We start from the raw sequence: 13929 nt of genomic DNA, 5'->3' as shown, positions 1-13929 counted from the left end.
AGACGACACCCAGATATACCTCTCCTCCCCTGACCTCTCCCCTGCTCTACTGGTGACATTTTCCTGTCTGCTGCTCGCACCCTTACTGCAAATTTACGCATGCAAGACTTCTCACGGGTGGCTCCTTTCCTTTGGAACAGCCTGCCTAACCCTGTCAGACACTCCCCAAGTCTTCAATCCATCAAAACCCATCTTTTCAGGATTGCTTATGGCCTCCAAGAGTAACTGCTATCTCTCAAACCTTCCTCTTGCTCTCTCCTAAAGGGCCACACTCCACTCTCACCTCCAGTTCTGCTACTTTCCCACTATGTCTATTTGCGGTCTCCCTTCCTATTGTGTTTTCATACCCCACCTCCTCTAGACTGTAAGCTCATTTGAGCAGGGTCCTCAACTACCTATTGTTCCTGTTACTTTTTGTTAGTCTCATTTGGAAAATCTCTTATTGTAAAGCGCTGCGGAATAAGCTGGCGCTATATAATAATATAAATACCAATAACAATAATATGTTACGGGTGGAATTGTAGTGTTTGCACTGTCAACTGTGGAAGCATGCAGCCACACCTTTGGCTCTGAGAATAGACCCATGGGACATAGAGGAGGAAGCGACTTGAAGGCTATACATACACAGTACAAACATTTTTCATAGTCAGAGGAGAAGTATAGCTGCCTTTTCTTAAAATTGTAAATCAAACCAATTTTAACTGCAATACATGTATATATAATTTTACTTTCCTTTTCCAAATGTTGCACTTAAAAGCAACGATGTTCAGGGTGTGAGGAACAAGCTCCCCTCTTGCTCATTTCCTGAAAATGGGCATGATCCCCGTGAGTATTAATTTCTCTTGCATGCTCAAGCCAAGCCTGCACACTGGTGGGTGTAACAGAAGGTTATTGGTAGACAGGCTGTGTGGCTAGAATGCCAGTCGGTGCTTGAACGCTGTTAATATGTTTGTTTTTCTCATCACATTTCAGGTTTTAGCATAAAAGTGGTTCCTTTCCCGAGTGCCATCTTGAATGTTAAAGAACTTGGAGGTATGTATTTATTACTTTAAATCTTTATTTTATTTTATTTATTTTTTTATTTTTTTATATAATACAGCTCATAGAAACATAGAAACATAGAATGTGACGGCAGATAAGAACCATTTGGCCCATCTAGTCTGCCCAATTTTCTAAATACAAAATGAGAGAGAACTGTCCTAAAGAATGAAGCTCAATATTGGTATCAAAAAAGACGTTTCTAACATGGAGTGTCACAATCGTCAGAGTGTAGTATACTCTAGAAATACAAAGTTTAAAAACCAATACTTTAATGGGTCACAAAAAACGTTCCTAAAGTAAACTGTCCCCAGTTCTTGAATCCAGTATGTCCTGGCTAACTATGGGCTAGCAGCCAGAGTGGCTGATACAAGGACTTAGAGGCGTATACTTAGAAACAAAAGATATAACCAAAATTGTATTACCAAAATTGGTTAAATAAATCACTGAATTAATCAGTTCCAGTGAATAAACGAGGAAAAAGGGGTCTGATCATTCACTGAATTTATCAATAGCAGTGAAAGTATTCTGGACAATCCGGGGTGAGGCTGTTCCTCAAAACAATCCGCGGGGTCCAGACAATATACCCAATCTATTTGCCGATATTCTAAACTCAGTGAAAAACCACTTTGTGAGTCTGTGGCATAGTAAGTTTAATATTAGTAAAGATCTGGAGGACAAAAAGTATCTATTGTGCTATAAAGTATTTGTTAAGGTATCATTGCAATAGTAACTATTGAACAGTATCACTTATACGCTCAATGTTGCAATATAAATGATCCGTGTAACGGATCTAATAATCTCAGCAGTCTCAAAAAATGACGAGGTCGGCAGCACAGTTATTATTCCTAGGGATGGTCAGTGTTGAAGATGTTGGCTGACTCAAACCTGGATGTTAGTACGAGGCTGCCCAGTGGATTGTCATTAGAGAGCACGTTGAGAAGTAATATGGCAGATAGCAAAATGTCCTATAAGAAAGCGGTATGAGGTGCACCCGCTGACTTAGTCCCAGATACTGTACTTGGCACTAACCACCAATGCTATATCAGGTCCGTTTAGAGTATACCTAATGCCTAAATCCAAGACTTCCTACTATGCCCCGTGATTCTAAAGGCTATTTATTTGTTGGCTGGAACGTAGGTGTGCTAGATATGCAATAGCACACATAGTAGCACATATAGTAGCATTAAGAACGTTATAGGAATGCTAGTGTCAGCGTTAGATTCAACAAAGCAGGAAAAATGCCTTCAGGGGCACTAGTTATAGGAAAGAGAGGATTTGAAGGAGTTGCCGGTGCAAAGAATAGGTGCTGGCAACAAAAGCTGGTGTAATAGATAGGTTTGTAGTAACACCTCGGCCGGTATGGCGCTCAAACTGCTCGTCACTTAGCTGCATTCACGGTACCTCGGTCAGTCATGCGAGCAAGTTTTAATTGCTTTAGTTCCGAAGAAGCAGTCATCAGGTAAGTAAACTGACAGGAGTGCAGGAATGCAGAGAGATTGTCAAGGTATATGGAAACCCGACTCGCGTTTCGCCCTGTTTAGGGGCTCGTCAGGGGGAAGAGCCCCTAAACAGGGCGAAACGCGCGTCGGGTTTCCATATTCAAGCAATGACGGGTTTTTCTTATTCAAGCAATGACATATTTCTTCAGGCATGACAATAACAGCTATGTGTTGAAGATGCTTTAATTATTTATTTATTCATATTTTGACTATGCAGCATGGTTATTTGATATTATGTATTGATATTATTATTATTTGAGATTATATGTAGTTTGACATTTATTTAATTTTTTTGTAACATAAGTTAAATGTTTAAAGCACTTTTGGCAAATGGGATATGATGAGATCCTGAAAATAAAATCAGGCATCATTAGGGAGGTTTCATATTAATTGGGAATTCGGAAACATTTTGTAGAAATCACATTTACAAACTGAAAATCAGGTTTGTCAAAATGTACAGACTTTCAGCTGTTTTCAATGCACAAATCAAACAAAAGCAATTCAAATATTGCAGTACAACAAAAGCTTCAAGCGAGTTTCCCAAATTCAACTGAAAATTTAACTTATGACTTCTCCAGTCTCACAATTATTCAACCCCCTGAATAGAATCCCCCACAACAGCCCAAATGTGCAAAACAGGTGTTGTCTCAAGCACACCAAACTAATCAAGGGCTTCATTATTGTACTAGGTGTGCTTGAGCTAGACCACTTGAAATACCTGACATGGCTAGGGGTTTGTTGAGTGTCACGTTTGACTGCATGTTAGAAATAATGGTCCACAAAGTTAAGAGATGAGATCATTGCCCTTTGCAAACTAGGTACAGGATACAAAAAGATAGTGAAGGCACTGAAGACAGAGACACTGTTGGAAGCATAGTTTGCAAGTTTAAGGTTGAAGGAACAATGGTGACACCACCTGGACTGGACTGAAAAAGGAAGCTATAAATAGCTGCAACCAGATTTCTGAGACGGCAGGTTGTGAAAAACTCTCGAGTGACTGTAAAAGACCTGCAGCAGGCCTTGGTGGCAACAGGCTTTCAGTGAGCACAATAATGCAGAATGTTTCCATGCCAAAACTCCAAGACGTACACCATTACTGACTCAAAAGCACAAGAAAAGTCTTAAGATTAATTGAAGGATCAGGAAATCCTATGAGAAAACATCATGTCATCTGTGAGGAAGCTGAAGCTTGGGCGTCAATAGACCTTCCAACAAGACAATGATTCCAAGAATACCTCAAATTATACCAAGACTTGGTTGCAGAAGTCCTTTAAATTTCTACAGTGGCCATCACAGTCACGTGACATGAACCCCATAAAAAATCTCTGTTTGGACTTGAGAAAGGTGATTCCATCATGCAAACCCAAGAATATTACTGAGCTGGAGGTCATTGCTCATGAGCAATTAACTAAGATTCATCAGGAACACTTCTAGAAGCTGGTGTCTGGCTGTGAATCTCATGTGCAGCAGGTCATAACAGCAAAAGGGTGCTCTACTTAGTACTAAAGATGCTTGCTATGAAGGGGTTGAATATTTGTAATACTGAAGAAATCATTTTCAGTTGAATTTGGGGAAACCACTTGAATCATTTGTTTTGTTGAGCTATTTCAATTGATCTTGTTTGATTGAAATTCGTTCATTGCAAATAGCTGAAAGTGTGTACATTTTGACAATAAACCCCAATTAAAAATAACAAATTCCACCACTAATATGCAGACTGGACATTTCAGTTACCGTCACGCTCTTCTCTCACGGACTGATTTGTACCGATCTAGACCTGGACTATTTACGCTACCTGGCCCACTTAATCAACCGTTATGCCATGACAGACGCTGACCAGACCAACACGCAGCCTCCCTAACTGAGATTCACAGCGGGAGAGTTCCTAACTGTTCAATCGTTTTTATGTGTTTAAGTGTTTGTTAGGCATCCTCATGGTAATTTCTTACTACTCAAATGATGACTTATAACTCACACCAGTCACACACCCTCAATCACGGCATATCTTGTAGCCAATCTTCAATATGATTAACTAATATCTACAGATTAATGATCCGCTAGTAATCCACCCTAGACATGTGCATAGCGTGACTTAACCATGATTTTCTTTTATAACAACGTGTCATGCTCTGTATTAGCAAGCATTGGTTTTAAATGTACTTTAGAAACAATCGACAATACTGCAGAGGAAATGAAGGCTGGTTACCTTTGCCTGAATGGATATGTTTTACAAAAAGCTTACGAACCTGTAGACATGCACATTCCTGCGTATTAAAACACTCAGTACTAGCGATGACTATGTCAGTTAGTATAGCTTGACCACACACAATCTTGTTTAACTACCTACTGACATTTATTATTATTAGGATACCCCACCTGTAACCCCTATATAAAAATGTGCAGTCTTTATTAATGCCAGGCTAATCATATATCCTGCCTATTTTACTATGCTTGATGGAGCTGTTGTGACATACCTCCCCATTCACCCCAGAGTCTAGATAGATTTACATACTCTGACAGCAAACACCACAATATAGATCTAGACCGTTTTATTAAGCCTTGTTTATTACGCATGTTCCTTAACTTGTCAATACTTCTTCAAAATGTGCACAAGTTTCTATCAATGCCTTACTACATGTAAACCATGTACCATGTCTCTTTGTCAATTGCTGTTGGGGCATGACAAACTTGTATGGAATTTTCTGCACAACAAAATAATAGAGAAAATTTATTGATACTTACCGTAATTTTCTTTTCCTGGCTATTATTCATGGCAGCATTTAACATATGGGTTTAGCTCCTCCCTCTAACCCTCAGGACAGGAAACACAAACAATCAAACAATTAAGCCTACCTTCCCCCAGTATATAAGGTACCCCAGTATCCTCCACACCTCAGTCCAGTAACAAGACAAATAAACCAAGATAGGGTGGGAGACCAAATGCTGCCATGAATAATAGCCAGGAAAAGAAAATTACGGTAAGTATCAATAAATTTTCTCTATTCCTGGCTAATCATGGCAGCATTTAACATATGGGATTCCCAAAGCAATAACCACTCAGGGAGGGTAAGTCATGCTACAAAAATTGTTTAATATCCACTTAAGGCTTAAAAGAGTTCAAGACCGACAGGCCAAACTCTGAATCCAAATGAGAAGAGACATCCACTCTGTAGTGACGTACAAAGGTCCTCAACGATGACCAATTGGCAGCTTTACAGATGCTCTCTGCAGGAACTCCTGACTCTGCAGCCCATGAAGTAGCAATGGACCTTGTGGAATGTGCCTTGATGTCCTTGGGAACTGGAACCTGTTTCGCTCTGTAAGCTCTAGAAATAGCCTGAACCGTCCAGGAACGAAGGGTAGCTACAGAGGCTGCTTCACCTTTACGAGAACCCCAAGGTATCACAAACAATTGGGGAGACTTCCTCCAATTAGCTGAGCGACCAATATATGTGGAAAGACATCTCCTCAGGTCTAGCGTATGGCATCTTTCTTCTTCAGGAGAAGATGGCTCCTGAAAATACCCCGGCAGGACAATCTCCTGATTCAGGTGGAAGGATGTAACAACCTTAGGAAGGAACTCCGGTCTAGGCCGTAGCACAACTCTATCATCGAAGAAGGTAGTGAACGGTTCCTCAGATGACAGTGCTCTAATATCTGACATTCTCCTAGCAGATACCAAGGCCAGCAACAACAGGGTATTCAGAGAAAGAACCTGCATAGGGACTTCATCAATAAGTTCGAAGGGATGTTCCGTCAAGGCCTGCAGAACCAGAGGCAGATTCCAAGGAGCTGAGAATCCCTTGATAGGAGGTCTAATCCTAATGACTGCTTTGAAGAATCGAATCACCATAGGATTTAATGCCCAACGAACACCAGAAAGAGCTGAAAGAGCCGAGCAGTGCACTTTAAGCGTGTTAAGTTGAAGGCCTCTCTCCAGGCCTGCTTGTAGGAAACCCAAAACCTGAGATACGGAAGGGGAACTTAAATCTTGAACCGTGGAATTACCCCATCGTGCAAAGGCTTCCCATACTTTATGGTATGTAGAAGAAGTAGAAGGATTCCTGGAACGTAACAGGGTTGAGATAACCTGGTCTGAAAGGCCATGTTCAACTAGAGACTTCCTCTCAATAGCCATGCATGGAGCCTGAATTTGTGAGGCTCCGGATGAAACACTGGTCCCTGAAACAGCAGGTCTTCTGAGACTGGAAGTTCCCAAGGCAGGTCCATCGATAACCTCTGTAACAGGGGAAACCAAGGGCGACGAGGCCAGAAGGGAAGGACCGCTATCACCATGCAATGTTCCTTGGAGATCTTTCTCAGAACAGCGTGTATGAGGGGAATCGGAGGAAAGACATAAGCCAGATTGAACCCCCAATTGATGGATAGAGCATCTTGAGCAACCGCCTTCGGATGGTATCTCCTCGACACAAAGCATGGTACCTGCGCATTCCGAATGGTCGCCATGAGGTCCACTTGGGGAAGACCCCACTTCTGGACCAACTGGGTGAAGATCCTCCTGGAAAGTTGCCATTCTGAAGCTTCTATCAGGTGTCTGCTGAGGAAATCCGCTAATACATTCTCCTTCCCTGGAAGATAGGTGGCACACAGGCCCTCCACATGATACTGAGCCCAGGTCATAATGGGAACGATTTCTCTCATCAGGGCTACACTCCTTGTTCCGCCTTGATGGTTTATGTAGGCAGCAGCTGCTTTGTTGTCCACTCTCAACTTGACCCAGCAATGCCTGATGACATGTTGAAAATGAAGAAGGGCCAGGAAAGTAGCTCTTAGTTCTCTGATGTTGGAAGGTAAGCATTGAGTTTTCGGAGGCCATTTTGCTTGAAAAAATCTATTGCCTAAATGCGCCCCCCAACCTGTCAGACTGGCATCCGTCGTAATGACCACCCAATCTATTTCCCGCAGGGGGAACCCTCGGGAGATATTTTCCCACGACATCCACCAAAGGAGCTTCTGTTTCAGAACCAAAGGAATGCGAATCAGCATCTCCCAATCCCTTGAGCTGGTCCTGAAATTTTCCAGAAAAAATTGCTGAAGAGGGCGAAGGTTCCACTGAGCCCACCTGACAAGCTCTATTGTGGAGGAAAGAGTCCCCAGGAGCCTCATAAACTCTCTTGCCGAGGCTGAAGTCTTCAGTCTGAAGTCCCTTATCCGATCTTGCAGCACGATCTTTCTGTCGTGTGCGAGGGATACAATCGCCGTGTCTGTATTGAAATTTGCTCCCAGGAATATCAGTTCTCTTGAAGGATGCAAGTGACTCTTCTCGTAATTGATGAGCCAGCCGAAATGAGAGAGAGTGTCGAGGACTAGTCGTCTGTGTTGAAATATTAATCCTCGGTCCGGGGCCACAACCAGGATGTCGTCCAGGTAGTGGAACACCGCTACACCTTCTTTTCTGAGCAAGGCAATGATGGTGACCAGAACCTTCGAGAAGGTCCTTGGGGCCATACTTATACCAAACGGAAGGGCCTGAAATTGAAAGTGTTCTTTCCGGACACAAAATCTGAGAAACCATTGATGGGCGATCGTGATCGGGACATGAAAATAGGCATCCCTGAGATCTATAGATATCATCCAATCTTGGTGATGAACAACAGGAATGATGGAGCGAATGGATTCCATGCGAAATCTTCTGACTCTTAGATAAAGGTTGAGCTGGTGGAGGTCTAGAATAGGTCTCCATTTTCCTTCCGGCATCTTGACCAAAAACAGGGGAGAATAATAACCCTGGAATCTTTCTCTTATGGGTACAGGCACGATGGCTTTTTCCATAAGCAGATTGTAGACATAAAGATTCAGAATCTCTCTTTTTTGGATGTTGGCAGGAAGCCTTGTGCAAATAAACCTTGGTGGAGGCGGATATTCTTCGAATTCCAGATGATAACCTCCGCTGATAATGGATCTCAACCAAGCATCTGGAATGATTTCCCAGGCCCTCTGGAAGAATGAAAGACGTGCTCCCACTTGAGGAGCCTGGAGTAAGCCACCTTCAGAACTGCTTGTTGGGGCGAAAGGAAGAAGTCTGCGTCTTGCCCCTAGAGGATTTTACATTCTGGCCGCTCTTCCAATTGGAATGCCTCGAGAATTCTCTGCCCGGTCTGTAGGTCTTACTTTCCCTAAAGTAGCCTTGATCCCTGAAAGGTCTGTGGTCCAAATGAGGTCTCTTAGGACGTCTATCTTGTGGCAGCATAACCTGTTTAACCTCGGCCGCTTTTTTAATAGCTTCATCCAGCGGTTTTCCAAAAAGCACTTCCCCCATAAAGGGAAGTGAGCATAAATTATTCTTAGAGGAAAGGTCTGCCCCCCAGGACCTCAGCCAAAGCGCCCTTCTAGCGGTGACTGAATGAGCCATAACCTTAGAAAGAATTCTAATGAGGTCAGTGGAGGATTCCAAAAGCCAGTCACTGGCGAGTTTGATATCTCTTAAGGATTCAGCCAACTGACGTCTACTAACACTTTTATCGATGTCATCCTCCAAGTCAAGCAACCAGGAACGCATGGCTCTAGACAAAGCAGAAATGGATACAGCCGGGTGGCAACCTAAACCTGCTGTCATAAAAGCTTTAGATAAATCAGCGTCAATCCTTTTATCCATGGGCTCCTTAAGGGAAGCATTGCTATCAATCGGGAGCGTAGATCTTTTAGCAACCTTAATGATAGGAGCATCAACTTTAGGAACCGTAGTCCACATTCTGGAATCCTCCTCTTTGATCGGATATAACTTCGAAAGCCTTCCTTGACTAGTAATCCTCTTGCTGGGAATTTTCCACTCGTTCTTCATCAGTTCTTTAATAGAGCTGTGAACTGGGAAGGAATGTCTTTTCTTATGCAAATCACCAAAGTGTCTGTCAGAAGCTGAACATTCTTTGGCCTCTTCCGGCAAATCCAATGTTCTTCTAACAGCCATAATCAAATGCTCCATAGTTTTGGAGTCCAAGGAGCAAGGTTGTTCCATATACTCCTCTTCACTGGAAGAGATTTGCTCTAAATCCAGGTAAGCTGAAGGCTGTCTGTATTCATCTTCAGACTGATCTGAATCAATGCCGAAGGTCTCACCTCTTGATCTCTTATTCTTGTGAGATTCAGCAATTCCCTCCACCACTTGTTTAATCCAGTAAGCCATATCTTTGGCTGAGGAGGTAGAGGCTTGCGGTGACTTCTGGCGATCAGATTCTCCTGCGACCATGGCTAAGCATCTTCTGCAGAGCCTGCAGTTATCCATAGGCCTTGCTCCACATCCAGGGCAGGCTGCCGGTTTTTCCCTTCTCCTCGATGGGGATCTGGGACAGGACCGGTCACGAGGGCTGTAAGACACAGAAGTCATGAGACTGTACCCTCTATGCACTCTTTTTAGTAACGTGAAGAAAAAATAAAAATAAAAATGTTGCTCACCTATGACCTATTGCAGATCTCGTTGATTTTGCAGAAGGGGATGATGGATCCATACTGACTGTAGGGCTAAGAACATTAAAAAAAAAATAATGTATTCTCAGCCCAATATTATGAAGCTTTGTAAAAAAAAAAAAAAGTAATTCACTTACCTGCAGAGCTTTAATAACAGCCTACTAGAGCACTGTATCTTTGAAGGGAAAGAAAACAAGCGTTTTTTAGTCTAAATACCGCCATTTAAAATTTCCCGCTCTGCCCCTTTAAAGGATCGCACATGCTCACTTGGTCGCGAGATCGCGAAACCGCCATTTTGGATATGGGCAAAATTCACTCTGAGTCCGGTCGGACGCATTGCGCATGCGCGAGCGTCTTACCTTCATGCTGATCGTCTGATCGAGGTCTGCATCACACACAGGACGCCAGAGGATTCCCACAGCCTGTGGAACTAACCACCCAGGCTCCCAGGGGTTCCCAACTCCGTGGAGAATGGGCTACATGTGCCTGGGCTTCCTGAGGAGGGAGGCTGACCTCCACAGGGACAAGACCATATCAAACATGGTCAGGTGAGCAAAAAAAAAAAAATTATCCAGATAAAACTGGAAAAAATAAATCAAAAACTGTCCTAGGGCTAGGAGGACAGGAAAAGACTGAGGTGTGGAGGATACTGGGGTGCCTTATATACTGGGGGAAGGTAGGCTTAATTGTTTGATTGTTTGTGTTTCCTGTCCTGAGGGTTAGAGGGAGGAGCTAAACCCATATGTTAAATGCTGCCATGATTAGCCAGGAAAAAAAAAATAAAAAAATTCCATTGAATAATCTCGATTACAACTGTAATTGTTTAGGTTTATAAAAAATTACTCCCTGGTTAAAGTACAATTTACTTCCACAATTTTTCTCTGTATACTTATAACAAAATAATGACACCAAGTATTTTATTACCACTTTCCTCTATTAACATAAATAAAAAAAATATTAAACTGACCCCACTGTCCTGTTGCACAAAGATGCATTCTTTGCATCACTTGGTATTGAAGGGTTGCTTTTTTTTGTATCTTTGAACCTATGTTTCACAGTGAGTAATTGCTTTTGCTTGTGTTCTAGTTCAATCCAATTTCTTCCTGACTTTGTAGCTGTGTTCCCACTTACCTTTTTTGCAAGTCCTATATTTGGACAAAACACAATTATTTTAATTACATTTGTTAACTGAGGAGCTCAAAAGACCTCCAGTTTGAGTGTTTAGATGTCCATGATAAAATAACTTGGATTACTTTTTATTGTTCTTGGCATGTCCAAACAAAATTAGTACCCCTTGATTCTCTGTATCCTATTTAGTCAGACAGTTTAGACAAATTATTTTAATTATCTTTACAATTATTGGTTTTCTTTTACTTTGCATCAGTCTGTGATCCTCTCTCTCTCCATTCTAATCCTATCTCAGTTTAAGAATAGGGTGAGTTGTAGTCTTCTATCACTTTCCCAAGTCTTCCTGAATGAAAGCTAGGGCAATTGTAGTCCACAAAAAGACCGCATGCTGTTAGATCTCTTCTGTTGCATTGAATTCTTTTATTAAGCCTTTCTCTGTTATAGTACAATGTACAGAAGGGCAGTTTACAGGAGTTACACAAGTTTTTCAGGTTTTTTTTCCAGCATGCAATACATATACCACATGAGATATTACTGTTGGGGCTATTGAAGTTCCAGTGTTACTGATTTAGAGTGAGTTAACCCCAAGGTCTGTGTTCCAGTGCTGGATCTCTCTGTCCCTCTGTCCTTTCATTTGCTCAAATTCTGGAAACCAATTGGCTGAGGTCCTCAGCTGACCGGTCTCAGCCAGTCAGGTGTGCCACTGCCAGAGCCTTTCAGTTCCCAAATTTAAGCAAGCAAATAAACCGAGAGATCCAGTGATGGAACACAGCCTTTGGGGTAAATGTTCCTGTCCCACTTAGTCCGGCTATGTAAAACATTGCAGTTTCTGAGAAACTGGAGCCACTAGATGCGTTCCAAGATAGTAAGGGACTCAGAGGGGAGGGCCTAATGCACTGACCGCCTAGTGCATTGGATCCACCATCGGAAGAGTGGGAGCACCAACCCAGCACCATAGGACATCGGCACAAGAGTCGGTTACCTAAATAACGGGGTTTTAACCCTTCATATGCCGGAGGCGGGACCAAGGTACAGGTGACAAGTGGGCACGGTAGTGTTAGGATTTGGTTTCCTAACCCTGTATAATCTCTTTAAACCGTTAAAGATTGGTTTAACCCCTAATTGTGAGCCAGAGCCAGGGACGTCCTTCTCAAATTAAATTTGATTATGCAATATATTTGCATTTTGTAAATTAGATTCTAACTATATGTAATTCGTAGACATAAAGACTGCTATAGACATGTACTTTGTGATAGGATCTCCTCCCTCCCCAGAATAAATAAGGGGTTCAGACAAGGGTTTTTAATGCCACTAGGATGGTAGATCATGTTAACTTGTCTACCAATCCCTTATAACGTTTTGGCCACCCCAGCTGTCGAGCTAAAATCAACCAACACTGAGAAATGCTGTCCTTGGGGATTTGTTTGTAGAACATTCAGTAGATCACAGCTAAGAAATAATACAGTGTTGCTAACATGTCCTAACTTGCTTATACATCAGAAAGGATTCCAGAAATAACATACAGGCTTGGTTTCCCACACAGGATCTAATTTGCCCATACAGTTTCAGAATATAGAATATTTGCAGTCTTATTTTTTTATTTTAGGTTGGTTCAGGTTCAGTGAATCTTTAAGTACTAATGTACTTCCGGCACTAGACATTTTACAACATGCTTGCATAAATACTATTTAAATGATTAGTATTGACAGATGACAATTTTATGTCATTCATCATGTAAGGTGTTGAATATGTTCCTCCAATACGGACCTAGCACATAATGATCACACCAGATATCTAGCATTGATCCAACAATTCCCTACCTTCCTTGGCATCTCAAACACTCTTTTGAGTGGTCTGCTGAAATCCTACGCAACATCTAGAGAGATCCTGGTGCATGCTAAATGGTGGCTCTTGAATTTTTCCTTATTGTCTAACCAGTTCAAGGACAGTAAGGAGCGATCAGAGATCTTTGTGGTTTGGACTAGCGTTATTTATTAATTTGAATCCCCTTGAGGCTGATCCGGCCCCCCTCCCTTCGGGTCATGTGATCGCAATCACATGACCGGAATAGCCGGCTTGTGCAGTGCCTGCAGGGGGAGTGCCTGAGCTCTCAGGCTGTCTTACTCATGCCTGCACAAAAGTTTAGAAAAGCAATTAAAGTTAGTAAAAAGGAGAGAGAGAGAGAGTGTGTGTGTGTGTGTATATATGTATGTATGTATGTATGTATATATATATATATATATATATATATATATATATATATATATATACTACAATACCTTGCACTCAAGCTGCAAAAAAATGTTCTTAGCCGGGTGCACAACCAAGGCTCCAAAATAGATAGCAGAAAGTAGATGGCTGCACTCACAGTCTTCAAAGTAAAATTAACTTTTCTTATAACATTTTAAAATCAGGATCAACATTTCAGTCCTCTCCAAGGACTGAAACATTGATCCTGATTTTAAAATGTTATAATAAAAGTAAATTTTTACTATTTATATATATATATATATATATATATATATATATGTGTGTGTGTGTGTGTGTGTGTGTGTGTGTGTGTGTATATGATCTAATGATAAAGTACTTTTATATACACATACACAATCCATTATTCTAAGTGTATTTTAATAAAATATATAATTATATATATATATATATTAATATTAAAATACACTTAGAATGACTTTAATTTTAAATATATATATATATATATATATATATATAGAAAATCCAACAAGGTAGCAGCACTCACGGAATAATTTTAAAATCCAATCTTTATTTAGAACATGTTAAAATGAGGTCGACGTTTCAGTCCCACAAACAGGACTTTCCG

The 13929-nt window shown here is 41.4% G+C and overlaps 1 protein-coding gene across 2 annotated transcripts in view; it reads left to right on the top strand.

Moving 5' to 3' along the window:
• ARL15 (ADP ribosylation factor like GTPase 15) overlaps window positions 1–13929 on the top strand; it is a 352151-nt gene that overhangs the window by 131630 nt on the left and 206592 nt on the right. For both annotated transcript variants that reach the window (XM_063456885.1, XM_063456884.1), the window contains one exon: window positions 973–1032. In XM_063456885.1, coding sequence (XP_063312955.1) covers window positions 973–1032 — 60 coding nt within the window. The remainder of the gene's footprint in view (window positions 1–972; window positions 1033–13929) is intronic.

Source organism: Pelobates fuscus, chromosome 5, assembly GCF_036172605.1.
Source record: "Pelobates fuscus isolate aPelFus1 chromosome 5, aPelFus1.pri, whole genome shotgun sequence".
NCBI lineage: Eukaryota > Metazoa > Chordata > Amphibia > Anura > Pelobatidae > Pelobates > Pelobates fuscus.
The sequence above is the reverse complement of the archived record's forward strand: the minus strand, read 5'-3'. Positions and strand labels throughout refer to the sequence as shown.